This window comes from Peromyscus maniculatus, chromosome 6 (genome assembly GCF_049852395.1).
Source record: "Peromyscus maniculatus bairdii isolate BWxNUB_F1_BW_parent chromosome 6, HU_Pman_BW_mat_3.1, whole genome shotgun sequence".
Lineage (NCBI taxonomy): Eukaryota > Metazoa > Chordata > Mammalia > Rodentia > Cricetidae > Peromyscus > Peromyscus maniculatus.
In genome coordinates, this window is record NC_134857.1 from 103,380,178 (window position 1) to 103,402,441 (window position 22,264).

Here is a 22,264-nt window from a genome sequence, read left to right on the forward strand (position 1 = left end):
ATGCTCCCATTTTTTTTTCTTTTGGCTCAACTGCTTTCAGGTCACTTTTGACAAAACCAAGGGAGGAGGGGGGCAAATGACAGATGACTGGAGCTGTGTGGGCCACCAGGGGCAGCCCAACCCTCTGGAGCCCAGAACTGGGCTTGGGAAATTTGTGCTCTGGCTGCACCCACGGCAAATGTGATGTGACCCAGAACCATGGCCCAAAGTGAAATTCTGGTGGCTTTAAAAATGCTTTGGGTCTGGCAATTGAAGCCATATGGGTAACATCAGTCAGGACAGAAGGTTACTAGGGCCAATGCTTTTCCATCCAGTGGCTTGGTCACATCCTTCCACACCTGTTTCTATTAATGAGTCTCTTCTTTAGAGGACTGTGTTCTAACCAACTGGAGTCCCAAAAGCACAGGTCAACTATTGGGGTGGGTTACAGCCCTGCAGTTTAAACAGGATAATTGTGAATTAATTGGGACCCATCAATTATATGCTTAAACCTACATAATGACAGCATGGATAGGACCCAACTACATGGGCACATCCTAGAAAAGCAAAAGCCCTATGGCCAACTTGGTTTCTCCTGCTACATTCATTGCAGAAATGATGTTCAATGAGCTTCAAGGCTTCAGATCCTTTGATACTTGCTGAAGCATTGCTCTTGTTTTTGTTGGAGACAGCAGCTGTTATGACCCTCTACTTCTCCTTTCAAGCAAAACTACCCTGTCTAACTCCACAGGCAGTTTTCTAGATATCTGCAGTGAGTGCCCAAATATTGTCATGTAGTCTTAGTATGAAGTTCAAAACAAGTAAAAATAAAACCCTTTCAGCATTAGGTTGAAATAACAACAGTATTAATTCTATCTGGCTTCTTGTTATTGTGTATTTACTTACACGTAGAGATAACTATTTTTATATAGCATTATTTTAACATACTTTCTACAGAGAAAGTCAAGATGACTTGAGTCTTCATATTTTGTGATACTACAAAATGTAGTCTCTTTAAGACAATGTTTGCCTACATAGTTTCTTACTCTCTCTATTGGAATTATATAAATGAACTGAGCCATCCTTAGTTTGAATAAGTTAAAATTTTTAAGTGTGGGATTGGGAACTTCCCACCCTCCCACCCCATGTGCGTGTGTGTGTGTGTGTGTGTGTGTGTGTGTGTGTGTGCGCGCACGCACACATGTATATGCACTTGTGTGTGTGTGTGTGTGTGTGTGTGTGTGTGTGTGTGTGTGTGTATTGAGTACAGAGGACCTTGGTTATTGTTCTTAAGAGCCATTCACTCTGTGTTTTGAAACACGGGTCTCCCATTGGCCAGATGTTTGCTGAGTAGTCTAGGTTGGCTAGGCAGTGAGGCAAGAAGATCCTGCTGCCTCTCCCTGTCTCCAGCTCTGGGATTACAATTGTGTGCCTTCTTATCCAGCTTCTTACGCTGGGTGCTGAGGATTGAAGTCTGGTTCTCACACTTGCATAGCAAGCATTTTACTGAGTTTTCACCCCAACCCCATATCTGCTTTTAGAAACAGTCATTTTTAAGTGATTGTTTTTCCAGTGGTTTGGGGATCTATGGAAACAGACGCATATTGGTTAAGTGTGATAATATGTATAGACAAGTTTAGATAACTATAAACATTCATAAGAGAAGTGATGGCTAAGATTACGGTGAAATTAGCAGCAAATTTCCTCGAGAAAAACAAAAACAGAAACCAAACAACCCTGTATTTTGCTTCTTAACTAATTACAAGTCAGTTCATTAATGGTGGTTTGTCTCTGTTTCAGTCTTATTGGCAGTAAAAGTCCAGTTTTGAGCGGTCGAATGTGTTTTGCTTGAGTAACACGAAGGAGAGTAGTTGAAAGTCAATAATGATTTGGCTCCTGACAGGCGTTCACTTATACAGAGAAGAAGTCTAGAGGGTTTTGCTGGCCTGAAAGCAAAGCTGTGGGGTGTCTCTCCACATGGAGGATCCCTGGACACCGCCTTGCAGGGCTTTGCTGGGGCTTTGAACTCCTCCCCGGAAGTGTGGATTGAACAGCTTCCTGTCAGTCGCATCCACTAGAGACAGATTCCACTTAGGGAAATACCGGTTTTCAAGTGGAAGGAGCAGCAGAGTGTTTCAGTCCCTGGAAATGGGAACTGAGCATTGGCTGGTGGTCCTGGAGTTACCACAACAATGCTTGTTGGAGCGCCACCTCTGCCAGAAAGAAAACCACGCTTTTCCTTCTCTGCTGTTATCTGCCCTCCAGTTAGAGCAACAGCAGTGTCCTGTGCCAGCAAAGACAGCTTAGACTGGGAAAGTCTTCTCTTTTTCACTCCTTTTAATGCTCACTGTATTTCTAAAGCAGGTTAGCAAGTTATAGAAACATCCTTTGACTATTGTAATTCTATATTAGAGTTAAGATAAAGTATAATCCTTCTTGCTTCTGTTAATATTGTCATTTTTTTTCCTAGACAAGGTTTCTCTGTGTAGTCCTGGCTGTCCTGGAACTCTCTATGTAGACCAGGCTGGCCTCAAACTCAGAGATCTGCCCGCCTCGGCCTCCTGAGTGCTGAGATTAAGGTGAGGACTACCATGCATAGCTTGTCAAATAATTTTTAAAATTGATATACAAAATTTCCTAAAGGTACTTTCAGAATCTCAGAAACACACATCTGCTAGTATGAGAATATTAACTACCAGCATTTCTGGCCTTTGCATAGCTTACTGTGAAAATCAATCAGTTAATTTCCTTAGACTATCAAGAGTACGTTGTCTTTCTATGTGAGGTCTAATACTTTTTCCTTAGATTACTAGAAAAGGAGTGACTAGAGCAGGTCTTGTCCTGGTGTTTTTTTAGACAGTTGAATCCAAGATGAAGACCAGAAAAGGATTCATCACTGTTGGCTGATATTGCTAGTTTGGACAAGTCATTGTACATTGTCTTAATCAGCTGGTTTAAATTTTTTTTTTTCCTTTTTGTGGAAAGCTGATTCTACTCAGTATATACAAAGCAAAGAAAAACGGTACATAATTGCATGAAAAGAATAAATATGCAAATACAAGGAATAGAAAGCAGCAGTAGTCGATGGACAGAGAGTCCAGAGGCTCAAAGCAGGGTTTTCACAGAAGGATGACAGCAGCTTTGATGCACCAAGAGGGTGATGGGAATGCAGACCTCGCAGAGGGAGAGAGCAGGAAAGAAAAGGAATTAATATAAAGGAAAACAAGGGTCCTGAAGGCGAGGCGGATGCAGGGACAGGAGTCTAAGGATGAGAGGAAAGCTACAAGAAACACGATGTCGGTGATGATAAAGGTTTGGAGAAGTGCCAGCTCCGACAGGCCGCTGTGCAGGGGTAGTCTGTCACCTGGGAAGAGGAGGCTTCAAGGGAGGAGTCGCCTCCACCATATTAACCTGGAGGAAAGTCTGGGCGGGATTTCATGACTGCGGATTGATGTGGGAGGGCCAGCCCTCTGTGGGTGGTGCCATCTCTGTGCAGGTGGTCATGGGTGGTATAAGAAAGCAGGCTGAGGCAGTTAGTCGTTTTCTGACTCCGAGAGTGTGAGCACTTAGGATGCCACGTGGAAGCCGCAGCCGCTCTTCCCGGGTGGCCCCTCGGGCCAGCCGGGCCCCTCAGAATGAGGGCTGCTCCCAGACAAGCACCTGCAGCTCATCCTCCAGCAGCAGCTGCCCCATCTGCAGTTGGCTCCCCTGCCGCTGCCGCTGCCCCCAGGCAGCCAGGCCTGATGGCCCAGATGGCCACCACTGCAGCTGGTGTGACTGTGGGCTCTGCAGTGGGGCCCACCCTGGGTCATGCCATCACTGAGGGCTTCAGTGGAGGTGGTGATGCTGAGCCCGCAAGGCCTGACATCACTTACCAGGAGCCCCAGGGAAGCCAGCTGGCGAACCAGCAGTCTTTGGGGCCTTGCTCTCTTGAGATCAAACAGTTTCTGGAGCGTGCCCAGGACCAGAGTGATGTCAAGCTCTTTGAGGGCTTCAATGAGGTTTTGCGGCAGTGCAGAATCGCAAATGGTTTGGTCTAATCAAGAAGTTGAAATTGAAGAGATTGAAATGGGCTCTACATAATTGACAGTACACGCGTGGATCCTGACTGAATCTTCCTCCTAACAGCTCCATTGCTTGAGAACAGCTATTAAAGAGTTCTCATTGTGTGGATAGTCACTGCGCTTGTAGTAGTGTGGGGGCTGGGCAAGTGATGGCCTCCTGAACCAACTGTGTTGTGTTTTGTGAGTTAATGAAAATAAAGTTGTTTTCTTCTGAAAAAAAAAAAAAGAAAGGAAAAGAAAGCAGGCTGAGGACACAGTAGTAAGCAGCATTCCTCCATGGTCTCTGCTTCCAGGTAACTTGTAAGACAACTACACTCTTTCTTCTCCAAGCTGCTTTTGGTCAGTTTTTTTGTTTTTTTGTTTGTTTTGTTTTGTTTTGTTTTTTCATAGCAAAAGAAAGTGAACTGGACAGCCGTATTTTAAAATGACGTGTTAATTAGTCTCAGGTACACTTCTAAGAGTCACGACTCAGGATGCTGCCAGCATGCCAATAAACACCATTGCTGTAATGGCTCCCACCCAATCTCTGAATAGCTACGTTTCTTCAACTAAGTTGAAAGCGGGCTCCCTGCTACCCATGTGAGCCTCCAGAGAATTAAGATGACCATTAATTGGTGCTTCCCCCAATTACTTGCTATTATTTCTGGATTTAGATAGCTAGATTAATTATTAGGTCAGATATATGTCATTAATATTTCTTTTCTACCTTATATAGCCTGATGGGTATGCATCTTATGTGGTCCCATGGGTTTGTATCTTACACAGCAAGAGATTTTTGTAGATGTAAGTGATTAAGGTTAGGAACTTGGCAAGGCAGGATTATCCAAAATTATATATTTATCTATCTGTCTGTCTGTCTGTCTGTCTGTCTCTCTCTCTCTCTGTGTCTTCTATAGGACAACCTCCCAAATAGGCTAGTTCTAGGTGAGTTAATGAGACTTTATGAACTTCAGTTTCTTTATATGCACTGATGTTACTTATAATAATTTATATTATTTCCATGATAATTAAATAACGATGAATGTAAAACACAAAATGATAGTGTGTATGAGTGTGCTGGATAGTTTTTGTCAGCTTGACACAAGGTAGAGTCATCTGAGAAGAGGAAACTTCATTTGAGAAAATGCCCCCATCAGATTAGCATGTAGGTAAGTCTCCAGGGCATTTTCTTGATTGATGATTTGTGTAAGATGGCCCAGACACATCCCACCCCAGTGGGATGGTACCACTCCTGGGCAGGTGGTCCTGAGTTGTGTAAGAAAGTGTTCTGAACAAGCTCTGAGAATCAGCAAGACAATAAGCAGTGTTTCTCCATGGCCTCTGTTTCAGTTCCCACCTCCTTGTTCCTGCCTTGAGTTCCTGCTTCCCTCAGTAAAGCTGTAAACTGAAGTAAACCCTTTCCTGAACAAGCTGCTTTCAGCCTTCGTGTTTATCACAGCAATAGAAACCTAACTAAAATAACACTCAGTAGGGGTTACTTATTTTGGAAGTAACTAACTACATCATTTATGGATCTGGCAGTATACATCATAAACACAAAAATTAGATAGTCACTGTATATTTTACTATCTAGAATCATATAATAGGAGAAACAAATACTCTTAACCCAGAGAAGCACATAATCCAGTATCTGCATATAGTAAAGTTTTCTTCTTGATCTTTTGACTTTCGTTTATCAAAAGACATTCTTTTGTATCTCTCAGCATATCTTCTGAAATCCCACCACAGCACTCAGAATCCATGTGCATTAAAAATCTTATTTATTTCTATGGTGTGTGCATGTGTGAGGGTGCATGTAGAGGTCTGAGAATAACTCCTGTAGTTAGTTGTCTCCCTCTACCATCGGATTTAGGGCTCTAACTCAGGTTGTCTGGCTTTCTGGGTAAGTATCTTTACTCACTCTGCAATCTCTCAGGCCCACTGAATACATATGATTGGAACTGTCAATCTACAAACCTTACTCAGAGTCTTCCCCATGTAATCTGCTACTAGTCTAATATATGAGCCCCTGTCTCAATAAACTCTGGTCTCATCTGTGGCTGCCCTTCTAATCATCCTCAGGAAGGAAGGATCCAGGATATTAAGGCTTTAAAAATTAGTATACAATACTTCTCCCAGAAGAAATGGGTTATTAAATAAAAATCTCAGTGCTAGGCCTAGATTGCCTCTTTATGGGTTATTGGTCAAGGTTGCCCTAATGGCACCAACACAATATATTCTATTGCCATTGCTCTTGGTTTCCCACCATAACTAGATGTTAAGGCTATATAGTTGGGGACTGCACACTTTGATTATTATTTTATTATTATTATTATTATTTGATTATTAGATAAATTAATCTTGAACTGACCAGAGAAGTCTCTCTTTGCTGGCTAGCTTCTATAGTGTTAGAAGGTGCTATGCAGGCTGTTTCAGAAGAAAACACATTATTAACAGTTTTAACCAGCACTGGAACCTGCATGCCAGGCAAGATAGTGGTAAGACTGTTTGTGGGGGTCACCAACTGATTCCATGATTTGATTTGCGGCCTGAGTCACAGGAAGAAATTCATCCCTTGTACTATAAACTTGGTCAAAACACATGTCTAGGGAAGTTACAGGCCCTAGAGCAGAATCTATTGATGTGTTTTTAATGGTCACCATTATTAAGCTGCCTTCTAAAAATTTATGTTTATATCCATAGATTTCTGCTGCTCTCAGACTTGGTCAGAGAAACTTCTTTTTACAGTGGATAGTGATTAATTCAGAGATATATATTACTGTACATTTCTGTTGTAAGCTCTGAGAGTAAGTCACGTTGAGTGCTCAGCCATAGATAGGACATCTATCAACCCCTGTTCACCTCTCCAGACAGAGTGGGAAGAATGTCGGAGCTAGAAGAGGGGAGGGGAGCTGTGCAGTACTGTCTTCTAGACATGACACAGCTTCGTACACATGAACCCACAGCCACTGTGCTACCTGTACAAGACCTGCACAAGGTCAAACCAGCTAAAAATTCAGGCACGGAGTAGGGAGGGGCTTCCAAGTCCCTCCTTTCACTGAAGAACTCTTGGCATAATGGATACTAGGGTTGGAGAACCACTTTCCTTTGAGGGTTTGGCTGCTGTCAGGTTGGCCACGACCCAGTGGATGACCCCACACATGTGCACAAATGGACAGCTCAAATTGGACTTGGTGGGTTTAAAACTAAATATACTTTTAAAAGAAGGACATGCAGTTAGGAGGTGATGTGATGGAGGAGTCTTGGGGGAGAGAGAAAGGAGAGTGAAGAGTGGCTATGATCAAGACACATTGTTTACATGTATGAAATTTTCAAAGAATAAAATAAAAATCTTAAAAAAATATAACCAACCACCAAATACTGTTTATACATTATTGATCATTCTGTGGCAGAATTTTGCCCTCTTTAAATCATTTAGAATGCATTCTTGTGGAATGTCTTTGCATAGCCAATGACTCTTTAATATTAATTACAATAAGGATACTTTCTTAAAATGCAGCAACAAATTTAACAAAATGAACCCAGCACATATGAATTATAAATACGAGGTTATTTTTCTTTGTTAAATAACCTCTAATTTCCCCAGGTTATATTAAATTTCTTCAATATAACATGTATACAACAGCCATGTTATGTCTAGAAGACATCTGTCTGGAGAGGTGAACAGGAAGGAGTTGATAGATGTCACATCTATGGCTGAGCACTCAACGTGACTTACTCTCAGAGCTTACAACAGAAATGTGCAGTAATACATCTCCGAATTAATCACTATCCACTGAAAAAAAAGTTTCTCTGACCAAGGTTGGAAGCAGCAGAAATCTATGGATTTCTTAAATTTTATTCTCTTAAAATACTTATGTATTTACTAGGGCACTATGGAGATCTAAACATGAAAATGATCTGGAAAGTTATTTGTTTTCATATGTATTATGATCTCATATTATGTTTATAAGTAAATATTCCACCAAAGTAGGAAAGCAAGGAAGGGGTGGTTTCATGTGTGTGTTGTAACAGTTACACATTGCCTAGCTTTATATCAATAATAAAATAATTGGGAGGGAGTGGAATTAGGCAAACTTTACTTCCACAAATGTTAGGTGACTAGGAGGGGATCCCTATGTCCCCATTAAGAGAAGAATTTTTAAAAATGCAGGTGTTTATCACATAGACATTTCAACACAGCAGAACAGTTACTTAAGGAATGGGGTAAATGAAGATAGTGTTCTGTAACATGGGAGGTGCTTCATTAAAGAGTTTCTAAAAGATGCACCTTAGAAAAGGCACCCGGAATTTTTGATGGGTGTTTGAAAAAGAGTTATTTTAGCATAACACTTCTCTAGAATACCTGCTGGTTTCTGAAGAAGTTGCCAAAATTCTCATTCACACACCAAATAAGCAATGATCCAGGTATGCAATGGAGATACTTCAGTGAGGAAAACAGAGGAGGAAATGTTGCTCTCTTGACAGCTGCATTTCAGTAAAGTGGCACACCAAAAAGGCAAACAGGAGGAAGATGTGCGATCGGGAAGATAAAGGGACAGTGTGAAAGACTGTAGGAATTCTAGCTGTTCTAGAAGTCCCTGAAGTGGTCGGAGTAGAGAAGGGACATGAACTCAATGATACACCGAGGGCATCATGCTGGCAGCGCCATTAAAACTGGAGGTGAGACTCAGTGGGTGAAGGCTCTTGCTGTCAAGCTTGGAGACCTTAGCTCAATTCCCTGGACCCACATAGTGGAACAAAAAAGCTTCTGGAAGTGGTCCCCTGATACATGCATGCACACATCATGTGCAGGCACATCCATGCGCACACACACACACACACACACACACACACACACACACACACACACAGAGAGAGAGAGAGAGAGAGAGAGAGAGAGAGAGAGAGAGAGACAGAGAGAGAGAGAGAGAGACAGAGAGAGACAGAGAGAGACACAGAGAGAGAGAGAGTAGTTAGAAAATGTAACTTAAAAGTTAAAATGGAACGGGGGTAGACGCATACAGTCTTATATGAAAAGGAGAATGGTTAGCAATGTAGGGTCCTGGCTGATCCAACCAAGCTTTGGTGGTAGTGAAACAATAATGTCTAATACATGGGTTTAAACAATAGCATGTTGACATCTAGAGCAACTCAGTAGCCAATGGAAGTACACAACAGAAGTTGGGAACAAGATGCAATGGGGTAAGGCACACTTTCTAAGTAGAAACCCAAAGGCTAGCACAGGGATGTCTGTTAGGGAAAATGAGTGTAAAGGCAAATAATGCCACTGAATTTGCAAAACAACAGTCACAGAATGATAAAATACCAAATGAAAATATAATTTGTGACACATGCACTTCATATTTTCAAAATACATGAAGCAACAGCTGTCAGAAGAGTAACAGTCTATGTATAACCCCTCATTAGTGCTGGAGAATTAAACAGACATTCTCTGCTAACACCAACCTTTCCACTCCCTCTTTTAGGAATCAGAGCAGTACAAAAATAGATCTAAAATCCACATCAAGTGGGGCTGGGGAGATCACTCAGTGGAGAAAGTGCTCGTCTAACTATAATGTCAAATCCAGGTTCAATGAAAGACCATGTCTCAAAAGATAAGTTGGAGAGTGGAAGATAATTAGAGTTGACTTCTGGCCTCCAAACTTTCATGCAGAGGCCAACACACACACACACACACACACACACACACACACACACACACACACACACATAGTAAAGTTGAGATAATAGTTACGTCTCAAGTGGAGAATGTGTGTTCATTAAAATACTTAAATGCAGTTATAAGATAATTTTAGCAAATTTAAAGTATTAGCATCAGATACCGGCTTCTAAACTAACACAAAAACAGACGTCAGTCACTAAAAGTCACAACAGAGAGAATGGGCTTCCAGGAAGCTGAAATTTTCTTCATAATCTGGAATGACCTTAGCTACCATACTCTTACTCTGTCTTATTGGTCTTCCCTACAACTGCTCACCAATGATAAAAATTCAAATACTATTCTTGATTGTAGTCTTCCATCTCCACTTAACCAATTAATTACTACATTGCTCAGTTATGTCCTGAATAATTTTTAAATTACTCTCACTTCTCCACTCTCATTGCCATTCCCTCGTTTCAGGAAATTTCATTCTTGTTTGAATTAATGCCATGGCATCATTCTAGTTTTGACTTCAAGCTTTTCCTGCACATTCACTAGTTTCTGGGAAATGGTGGTGTACTATTGTACTTTACACAGCAAGTTTTACATAAGACCATCCTGATTCCTTCCCCTTACCATACTGCAAGCAATCTATCTACTTGTCCTGCCTAGTTTATTGACAACTTGACAGAAGTTAGAGATATCTGGGAAGAGAAACTCGGAGTTTAGAAAATGCTTCCATTAACATTGGCCTGTAGGCAAAGCTGTAGTACATTTTCTCAATCAATGATGTTGGAGGGCTCAGCTCATTACCAGTAGTGGCCCTCCTGGGCAGTTGGTGGTCCTGGGTTCTATAAGAAAGCAGGCTAAGCAAGCCATAAGAAACAAGCCAGTAAGCAACGCTCCTCCATGGTCTCTGCATCAGTTCCTGTTTCCAGGCTTTTGTCAGGACTTCTCTGGATGGTGGACTATAAGCTATAAGATGAAATAAGCTCCTTCCTTCCCAAATTGCTTTTGGTAATGGTGTTTCCTCACTGCAATAACAACTCCGAGTATGACACTACTTATCCTCCTCAACTCTGCTTCATTAGCTTTATCATTGCATTTGTATGTTTGGTAACTGACATGATATGGACACACCAAGCGATGAACAGGTAGATGCTCGCTCTTCCAAAGTGCTTAATCTTGTACACATAAAACCTAAGTGAAACTATATACAGAATTATGATAGTTCGCATTGCTTTTCATCTTGAAAGCATCCAGAAACATCTATGAGACAAACCTCTGGGCATGTCCATGAGAGAGTTTCTAGATTGGGTTTGCTGAGGTTGGAGGACGTGAATGGCAGCATTCTATAAATTGAGATCCAAGACTAAATAACAAGGATGAAGCCATCTGAGCCCCAGCATTTATCTTTCTCTGCTTCCTCACTGTGCCACAAGAGTAGCTCCTGTTTTCCCTCCCTCTCCCGACACTGTGCCATCCCCACCATGGTGGGCTGGACTCTCACACTATTAGGCAAGATAACCTTTTCTTTCCTTACTTAAAGTGCTTTTGTTGGGCATTTTGCCACAGTGACAACAGTAGCTAACACAAGGATGAATGAATTTGTTTGTGTCCTCTGCATAGTTATCTGCAATGAGTTAGTGTTTTGAAACATAGGCAGTCTAGAAGCAGTTTAAAAACCCAAATAGTCCAAGACATGTTTTAAAAAACATACAGGAAGTTTAGCAAACATAGTCACCTATAACTGTGATCAACCCATAAAGTACACACGCTACATTTTTCTTTAATGTGCTCAGTATGCCTTTAATTTCTGTGTCCCTAAAACTTGAGTTAACATATAAAGCACAAAAGGTACTTTATGTTTTTGAGATTTGGTTTGCCGGGATAGGCCAGGCTGGCCTCTAACTTGTGATTCTCTTGCCTCATTCTCTGGAGTGTTGGGGTCATAGGCACACACCACCACGCCAGATCAAAAGGCACTTTGTGATGCAGAATATTCAGTGATGGAGGAGGATGCACTGGACCACACAAGTTTACCTGGCACATTTTAGAATGCCCTAATAATGAGGTTTTGACAGTTTAAAAAGTTTTACATCATATATATGTATATGTATATATGTATAACTTTTTATCATAGTAATTAGAAATGGAAAACTGGAGGAATTAAATATTGTTTTTAGTCTATAAATACATAACAACAAATGCTTAATTTAGCAGCTTATTTTTAATTTATCTATACTTTCAAAAGTGCAAAAACATTAATGTAAATTTAAACACAATTTAATAAATATAATTAATTAGAAACCACAGCCATAATATGAAAGTGTTTTCTTCTTCAGTTTCTACACTCTCTTATAGTAAAGAGTATTCTCTCTGGCACTGATACTTTATTTAAATGGTATGATGAAACTTACTATTTGTTAGAAACTTAATGGCTTAAAAAAGATGCAATTGTCTAGATAATCTTTTTTATACAAAATTCTATATACTTATTCTCTCTCTCTCTCTCTCTCTCTCTCTCTCTCTCTCTCTCTCTCTCTCTCTCTCTGTGAATGTGCACACGTGTGGTGGTCACAGAACAACTTTCAGAATCTCTCTTGCCACCAGGAAGGTCCAGGGGTCACACTCAGGTTGTTTGCATTTACCAACTGAGCTATCTCCTTAAAATAGTATTATTGATATGTGCTTTAGTTATAGATATTTTATTAGAGGGCTAACGCTGTAAAGAATAAAAATTATGTACCCAAAGCTCTCCCTTCTGTGAGAACCAACATAACAATATAACAGAGATAGAGTCCCATTTTTAAATGGGAAAGTAATGTAAATGCAGATAATTTCAACTTTGTCTTTCTTACTGCTACATAACTCATTGTTTATGTAACACAGTGGCTTCTACTATAATTAAATGCTTGTTTTTTTTTTTTTTTTTTTTTTGTTTGTTTGTTGTTGACCGGAAGCAGTTTCACACAGGGAGAAGTGGATGTGGTTTACATGCAGCACAGTGACATCAGGTGAATGCCAGAAGTATTCCTGAAAGGAACTAAGCCCTTACGATTCCACGTGAATAAACCTGCTGCCACAGTCACATCATAGTTTTCCATGGCTAGTAAAATGAACCTCACCTTAGACTTTCTAAAATATCTGAATTTGCTCCCTATTGAGATTTGTAATTCCCCAAAACTTGTGTGTACCTTGTCTCAGCCAAACTAATTCACTTTGACTTTGTATTTTAATGGATGCCCTTGTTTTCTAAGTGGATAGCTTCTAGAAAGCAGCTAAGCAAAAATAATTTCTATTTTTCAGCTATAAGTACACATAGAAAACCATTTCTGGATCTCACCACACTTAATATTTTAATACAATCTTCATTTTCCCCAATTCAGATAGAAATATACTAGGAACTTAGGTAATATAAGATGAGGGTAACCCAATTACATTACTTTCTCCCAATTCTCTTGATGAAACAGAAGTCCCATGTCCTAGAAAAGTCAGTCCTACAAAAGACAGGAGTGCTGTTATCTTGGGGGAAGTTATCAACTGGGGAACTCTAAGATAACAGGGCCTTACCTTCACATCATTGGTGTTCATTCTTGTTCCCTCCTTCCCCACAAATATGTCATCAATGTCCACAAGGATGTATCTGTCCAAGGACAATGTCAGCCTCTTTCCCGACAGGAAGGAGATGGCATCTATGAAGATGAGCTTGTGCAGCCAAAAGTTCAAGTTGTTGCCAAAAAGAACACGCTGGATCCCGTCATGAAGCCCCAGGTCATGTATGATAGTGGCATAAAAAGCACCTTTAGAGATGGGTGGAGAAAGGTTTTCTGGAGTCTTAACTTTGGCAAATATCACTGGCTGGTAGGTGGAGTGGTTAATCTGAAAAACTGTCCAGTCAGTTCCAGGTAAAGAACCTCTGTCCAGCTTGGATGATTTGGTCACACGAAGCAATGGGGAGTGAGGATTAATACAGCAATCTTTTACTGCCAGGTTTCCACTTATGGAAAAGGGGAAACCTCTGAACTGAAAGCTCTGGAGGTTTTTCTCACTGGTTTTGTGGAATCCAATGATACCCACACCATACTCCACACAGTATTTATCTAAGAGGCTTCTGTTCCAAGAGTCCATGTTTATATACTTCAAAATATTCTCATATATAATGAGAACATATTTGCCTTTCACGTTGTCTGTAAGGGCTGGAAGGTCCCCCTTTCCAGGAGCGATTTCAGTGTGATAGTGGAATCGAATGGATTCTAGCATCATAATGATGTCTTGGCCAAGGGATGAGTACTGGCTCTCCACAAACACCAGGACTGTGGGATCTGTCCTTGAAGCATCAGAAAGCATTGTCCTCTTCACTTCCATCAGCCTGGATGGTATGTGCTGGAGGTCACCACAGTCCACTTCTGAAGCCCTCCCAGAGAGTTCACTTTCCTGTTTGTATCCACTGTACAGGTAGTAAGCAGAGATAATAATGCTTACCATACAAAAAGTGGCAAGCAGAATCAGTGTTCTCTGAAAGTGTCTGTGAAGTTTCATGATAAAACTCATGTTGGGTGGACTTCTTTGACTATTCTGATAGAAGCACCATTTAAAAAAAAATAGGAGGAAGGATGGAGTTTCAGCCACGCCCCTGGTCTCAGTCAATAGTTTATGTCACCATTGCAGCACATCTGGATTACACAGTCAGGACTCACAGGAAACACAGTCTGAAAAATAAAACAAAATAGGACAGAGTATAAAACATTCTGTCTTTGGTATCAAAATGAGTGAGTTTTTATCATACTGGCTACCTTGCATGGCGGGTTATGAGCAGATCAGTTGGTGTAAGTGACATTAGAAAATCTTTATTTCTTCTTATAGCTGTGGATGAGGACTTGTGAGGGATAGAATGAGGAAGAGGGCTACACTCAATACAGGGCCACTATCTATTTCTAACACCAAACAAGTGTCTGGGCTGACAAGGACCCAGACTCACCAAGCTTTGCATCAAATTCTGATAGTAACACAGAGATTCTCAAATACATGCAGTAGCTCCTGTCACATAGACACATATCTTGCAGTGTATACTCAAACTGTGAATGTTGAATTACATATATTAAAGGTTTACAAAATGTGGACATATATCATTAAGTGCCAAAATTACAACAGTGGCCTTCTTCTTTTTCAGAAATTTCTTAATGTAATGAAATTTGTCATTGTACCTACATTTATAATTCATTAGAGAAATTATCCTCTAAATCCTTTCTATATGCAAAGATGGCTTAGCAACCCAATTGGTTATTTCAGATTACAGAGATTTAAAACATTGTAACAACCATATTGAGAAGTGAGTGTGAGGAATGCAAACTTTTTATATTCCTTCAGGTCTGGAGTGAGATGGCCTGCTTCAGGCATGCACACCACAGCTCTGCTAGGTTCCTTCAGGTCTGGAGTGAGATGCCCTCCTTCAGGCATGTGCCCCACAGTAGCTCTGCCCAGATGTTTCAGTCTGATCTGCTTCTGCTTTTTGAGCTCAGTAATTACATCAACAGTACTATAAAGGCATGATAAAAATGTCATGAAAAAAGTTGCCATGCCATGAAATGCTTTATGCTCCAACAGTTTCAAGTCTTAGTAACCTCTGAAAACCTGTTTACTTTGAAAAATAAGCAGAGAAGTATATTTTTAGAGCACATGTTTGGTAGGATCTTATAGTCCCAGCACTCCATGAGGAATACAAAAAATTTAAAGAAAAGTTGTGTCATTGTCCTCATGGTGTGCTCACAGAAAGCTGTGGGACAATCAGTGGTGGGAAATCCTGCATTTGATGGTTACAATGCATTTAGGGCTGTTCCTCTGTTTCTTAATTGCAATATTTCTATCATGTACTTTTCAGATACAATGATGAAGCCAGAATAAAGAGTCACTAAGAATCACAGGGTTAAAATTCTGTAGTATTTATCTAAGAAATATACAGCAAATCAGAATTTGAATAATATTTATATTCATTTTTATGAATAATTACATCTTGAGATATAAGTATAAGATATTTATGAATTTATCCTATAAATCACATGTTGCAGTTTATTACTCAAATACTTGGGTATCTGTGTCATTCATTCAAGTATTTATGGAGAACTTATTTTTTTCTACTTAAACTAGACATGTTCAACATATGAGATATCTTTAAAAGCTTCTAAATTATGAAGAGGATACAGTGACTAGAATGCTAACATGTGGTTGTGGATTAGAGGCTATAATGAGATAAGAGAGGAAAGAAACCATGACAAGTGGGGCATAGTCTATGAAAGAAAGGCACAGTGGAGAAGACTTGGGCCGAAGCTAAAGGAGGGTAATTTGTATAGATATATAAGATTTAGAAAATGTTATAGACATAGGAGTAAGCACAATATTGGGAAAAAGACATGAATGGAAAGTAGAAAAATAAGATAAAAGTATTCAAAAATTAACTGTGACTACACACTGCTAATGCAAATTATAGCGAGTGATAAATCCTTAAGTGCAATGACAGGCCCTGTTTTCATTAGATTTTGTAGATATAAAATGCCAAAGTCATTTCTTTTACATCCAATTCTCCAAATTTCCTTCAGATATCAAAGGTTATCCTATTTATATTCCCAAGGGCAGGAGTTAGTTGAACATGGATAAGTGAAAACTCTCCTGCTTTCTGAACCATTATTATTTTTTTTTTTTTTTGTTTTTTGTTTTTTTGAGACAGGGTTTCTCTGTGTAGCTTTGCGCCTTTCCTGGGACTCACTTGGTAGCCCAGGCTGGCCTCGAACTCACAGAGATCCGCCTGCCTCTGCCTCCTGAGTGCTGGGATTAAAGGCGTGCGCCACCACCGCCCGGCTCATTATTTTTTTTTTTAAAGATAGGCTCTCATTATGTAGTCAGCTTGGTCTGGATCTCTAAAACTCTGAATCCTCCTGCCTCAGCCTCTCCAGTGCTGGGATTATAGGCATTAACTACCATGCCTGGCTTCTATGCACATCTTTTCAAACAAATGCCTCATTTGCCCATGGCCAACTTTAGCCTCAGTGTGGACTCACAAACAGCCACTTCCTGTCCCATGCTTTTTCTTGTACTCGTGAAAACCTTAGGATGGACTGAACTGATGGTGTTCCCCCTCTTTTAGGGCATGGCACTGTAGGAACAGGCAGAGGCAAGGATATCAACTTCTGAGTCGGTCATGAATGAGCCATCCCTAGGACAGGTAAATGTGGAAAACTAATCTTGCCCACACAATTCTCTTGGCAAATTTTCTGACTTTTCAAACTTGCAAAGACCCAGTAGATAACACACGGTCATGATAAAATCCTCTCCCTTGTACTAACTACCATAATAATGAAAATTTTGTTTTAAATCATCCTTCCTATTGGGTGGAAGTTTTAAGAAGGCAGAATTAAATCCTCATTTATCTATCATTGCAGCCCTGTTCCCAGCATTAAATAAGCTCAGTGACTGTTGGTAGAATTTATTAAATTCAACGGCTCATTGTGCCTGTAGGTTTATTAGATACTTCTACTTCATGCTAATGTCCTAATGTATCTTTTAAGGTTACCCATGACTATTAATGATTATAGTTGCTAAAAATTGCTGGATTTCATGTTGGATGTCTGCTTTATTGAATGTGGAGTAAATGCAATCATAACTTTCTGGCATGTGATAAATGTCGATATAAATCATCATACACACACACACAAAGGGAGAGAGAGAGAGAGAGAGAGAGAGAGAGAGAGAGAGAGAGAGAGAGAGACTACAAGAACAACAACATAAAAAAAAAACACCCACAAATTGCTCTGCAATCAGCCATGAGGTAATTACTGAAAAACTAATTTGAGATTAGTGCTGTAGTCAATGCTGAAGACAGCACAGAACTCAAATTAGGAACAATCACTGCATCTGTAAAGATGGATTCACCGACAGCAATGAGACCTGGGAGACAACAGTCAACACCACGGCACGCATGGTAAGATGTGACTTATGGTAGAAAACACCCAACTCTATCGTATAGGGTAAATTGTGCTTAAAAGTAAGGCATTTTTGTACCTTCTGAGGGGAGGGAGGAAGGAGAGAGAGAGAGATCAATAAGACCCGGGGAAGTCAGTGACAGTCCCCGGGAGCCACAGCACCTAAGGAACACCTAACACAGTGGTGAAGGCATGGATGTGAGCATGGGAGGGAATGTCAGGAAAAGCCTCTGGCCAGGCAGAAGAAACCAAATGACTACAGTGTGTTTGTCCAAGAGTGAGAATAGACTAATTCTATGACACCATGTACTGCGATAAAATTGGAAATAATACCTGGTTAAAAAGTACAGCAGATTAACGTGTGTCTTTCAACTCAGAAACAGCATTAGACTACTTGAACAGAAAGCCAGCGAAAACAGTGTGCACAAGCATTTAGTGGGGCAGTGAGCACGTAGCAGTGAAAGGACAGACTGCCTATGCTACACAGGATGGAGTGCAGACTCCAGAGAGGCGTCAGCTAAGGGCTGCTGCTGCGATTCCACGGGAAGAGATCCGAGTCCAGACTAAGGTGGCCATCAGGGAGAACGTGAATGAAGAAACTCGTGGGAGGAGAGCAAAAATCATGGTTGGAGTAGAGGCACACTTGAGGATTAAAAGCTAAAGCTGTCGGGTCAGTAATGGAAGCACAAAGCTTCGAGGGGAAATGGACTTGAGCTGGTGCTGTTCATTTCAGAGGCAGCCAGGCAGGGTAACTGCTGTGTGACAGCATGCAGAGGAGCAGGGCACTGTCAAGTAACTGACTGAAGACAAGAGAATCTTTGAAATCTCAACAAGCTACACAAAACCAGTTCCTCAGGAAAACCCCAGCTCTACCCAGCCTTGTTCCCTTTAAGGTCAGATCACCCCCATGTGAATCTTCAATGAGAATCTTCCTAAAATATTGTTGGCAAAACTATTTGTTCAATGTGTCTGTTCCTATTTAGGCTGACATTTTCAAAGGCAAAGGGTATCTTGTTATTTTTCACAGAAAAAGTTTTAAAAACCAAGATCAATAGGAAAACACTTTATACGCTGTATTTTTGAAATGCTCCCACAAATACATGGGAAATTACAGGCATTTCCTCCTTTTTGGGGATTAACTGTGATAACTAAAGAAACAAGCATACTGACCAGCATGCCAGGGTCTCCACCAGCACTACAGAATTGATGGCTGTGAGGCATTATGCTTCCTAGTCATTTTAGGATGAGGAAAGGAGGCTGAATGGCATTTAAAAAATGTGTGTTACATTTGGAAAATAAACTATGTAGGCAGCATTGTGAATAAACACAGGTACAGGAAGGTTGGGCCAGCTTCATATTTTCACTTCAGGAGGTTCTCCTGTAGGCCACCCTGAAGGAAGTACCACCCAGGAAGTTGGAGCAATAGCCTCAAAGGTATTAAGAGGAGTTGGCCTATGCAGACCTTGCCCTGACTCTCTAGAGACTGAGCAACAGCCCAAGATGTCACAGCTTGTGCAAGATGAGCTGACAGCCTGCACCAAAGAGACTTACAGCATGCCTTCTCTCCCTTGCTGGGGACATATAGGAAAGGAACACTTCAGCATCCTCATATGGAAGCAGTGGTACTGTGGTTGCTACATCCTTGAATTTGCTTTTAATCTTTCATACTAATTTTTAAAATTTACTTACACTATAACAAGCTTTCATGTGACATTTTCATACATATTTCATTTTGCTTGATCCCACTGCCCCAGTCCTTCTTTATCTACCCACCCCTCTTTCTTTCTGTACCCCTTTATTCCCAGTATTTCTCCTTACTTTTGTCCTATTATCTGCCTCAAAGCCTCCTTCTCCCCAGTCTCATGGTCCAGTTCTAATTTCTGACATTACTCACACTTACCCTCACCTAGATATACCACACCAGGAGTAAGAGTTAGTCTATGTTCTCTCCCATATGTAGATTCTATTTGTCTTTCTGAGCTTTGGGTATATCACATATAATGTTTTGCAGTTCTATTCAGTTTCTTGAAATGTTCATTTTTCCTTAACAGCTGAATAAAATCCCATCGTGCACATGTACCACACATCTAGACTGATTCCATTCCCCAGATCTTGGGAATAGAGAAGCAATGGGCATGGGTGACTCAGCTGTGCCTCCCCCAGGTACTTTATATGCTAGGGTTCTGAATGATAATGCTATTAAAGAAGACTTCTTAACCTTTTTTCTCATAATCTTTTTTCATTCAAGAAACTTTTATGTGACCCTGGGCATATAGGTATGTAAACTAATATACAAATTTATTACTTATTGGTGACAAATCATAAAGTAATTTTAAAAAAAACTTATGGAGTAAATATATATATACATATATGATTTTACCACTTATTAAACATTAAAGCAAATTTGTATAGTAACAAATAGATGTTCTTATTTATTTTCATACAGAGAATTAAGCGTTGCTGAACATTTGATGCTTCAGAATGTGTAGCATATTCAGCTTTTCAGAGTGGATTAATAGTTTGATTTTATGATCACCAATGCCGAGAATACTGTTTTGCATAAATACGTAGCAACAAAATGGCAGAAGCATGTTCAGAGCCATTTCAGAAATTGTTGAAAATTATGTTCTATTCTTAAGCCTACATTAATTTAACAACTTTTTTTTATGAAGCTCAAGTCAGCGACTCAAACAGCAATTTTAAAAGCTCAACAATCTAGAATAATGAAATCCAAAGAAATGCTAACTTGATAGTTACATGCTGAGGAATAACGGCAGGAAAATATTGAGTCTGTTTTCTGTAACTAGACATTGTCCCTAAGAGCGGAAAACTTCGTCTGCATGCTCCCTAACTTGAGCTGAAGCCTCTCCGGCAGGCTTCATCACTGTGCACACAGGCGGCACTGCCTGCTGCTTGTTCTGAACCAAAGCTGGTCTGAAGCTGTGTGATACAGCCTGGGCTAGCACCACCAGACACACCTCGGCTTCATCACAGGATGGACTGTAAGCCAACCTGTGGTCACTGCACATTCAGAGACCTCTTACTATTGTTGAATTTTTCACAACCCCACATTCATTACCTCAATCCTATATAGTATCATGACCTACGATTAGAGAAGCTGGAATATAAACCATTAAACTTTCTCATAACAGCATCTGATACACAGAGAATGAATAAACAAAGCAACCTGTTTTTAATTACTAGGAAGATTGATATAGAAATGAACCATGGCAGAAATATCTGACAATTAAAGTTCACTGAGCACCATAAGGGCAGCTGCACACATTTCACCTTGAGTGGAGCTGTGGCAGGCACAGATACCAACCCTTGGAGAGTCACATGGGCTTCCAAGCAAAGAGGAGGCTCAGAGGCATCACATTACCACATCCATGGGCTCCTTCCACCCTCTCTTTCCTTAGATGAGTCACGCATTCCCTGGTTTTTATTACCATCTACTCTCCAATAAATTCCAAATGCTTATTTGAATCCCAGACACCCACAGTCTAAGGCCTATTTCTTCAAAAACAACCAGAAACTTGATAAAATAGTAATATCAAGTCACATCAACTGTATAGTCAGTTAACTCCAATGGAATCATTTGAAAGCAAACTCAATGTATTCAAAATTGAATTTGTGATCTTCTGTCATGTTGTGTGAAGATTTCCCCCCTCCCCTGAGGAGATAGGAACAAATGTTTACTCATCCCAGATAGGAAGCTGGTGACAAAGTATGGATACCACCTGTCTTAGTTAGGGTTTCTAGGGCTGCAATGAAACAACATGATAAAAAACCAAGTTGGGAAGGAAAGGACTTATTTGGCTTACACTCTCCACATTGCTGTTCATCACCAAAGGAAGTCAGGACAGGAACTCAAACATGGCAGGACCTCAAGAGTCAGGAGCTGACGCAGAGGCATGAAGGGAGCTGCTTACTGACTTGCTCTCCATGGCTTGCTCAGCCTGCTTTCTTATAGAACCCAGGACCACCAGCCCAGGGATGGCACCTAGGCTGAGCCCTGCCCCATTGATCAGTAATTGAGAAAATGCCTTACAGCTAGATCTCATGGAGGTATTCCTCAACTGGGACTCCTTCCTTTCTCTTTACTCTGGCTTGTGTCAATTTGACACACAAAACTAGTCAATACACCATGAAAGTCCACTTTGTGAACCAATGAATTTTATTGGGCTGACAGCCTTGAGGACACTGTACAACCTGCAGGCAGCTCAGCAGGTTGTAGAGTGTCCATTCCAGGTGGCCCAGTTGGTCTAAGCCTCTTCTAGGCTGTACCACTCATCTGTTTTTTCTAGGCAGATTTCCTGGTCTCTGCTTCTTCCAGGGGCTGGGACTGTTTGAGAGACTTCTTTGAAGCTTGTCTTCTCAGAGGAGAGTGACTCTTGGAAGTCTTTATCATTTGTGTATTCTTGAAAGAGGGAGGGTCCTAGTGAATTTGGTCAGTTTCATGGACTTCCTGATGCAATTTAATGTTGCTAACTTCCTGTCTTAAGAAGCCTCTCTCCCTTTAGAACATTCTGCTATATCACTTGCCTGTAAACACCCCCAGTTAAGTTTCCCTCTAAAATGAAAGGTTGATCCACAACAGC

General features: G+C 40.6%; 1 protein-coding gene and 1 pseudogene across 3 annotated transcripts in view; one reads left to right on the forward strand and one right to left on the reverse strand.

Moving 5' to 3' along the window:
* Positions 1-22,264, reverse strand: part of Ndst3 (N-deacetylase and N-sulfotransferase 3) — a 163,182-nt gene that overhangs the window by 134,614 nt on the left and 6,304 nt on the right. For all 3 annotated transcript variants that reach the window (XM_016010102.3, XM_006991883.4, XM_042279830.2), the window contains exon 2: positions 13,261-14,399. In XM_016010102.3, the coding sequence (XP_015865588.1) occupies positions 13,261-14,241 (981 nt within the window). In that variant the 5' untranslated portion in view covers positions 14,242-14,399. The remainder of the gene's footprint in view (positions 1-13,260; positions 14,400-22,264) is intronic.
* On the forward strand, positions 3,551-4,025 carry LOC102916566 (coiled-coil-helix-coiled-coil-helix domain-containing protein 2 pseudogene; annotated as a pseudogene).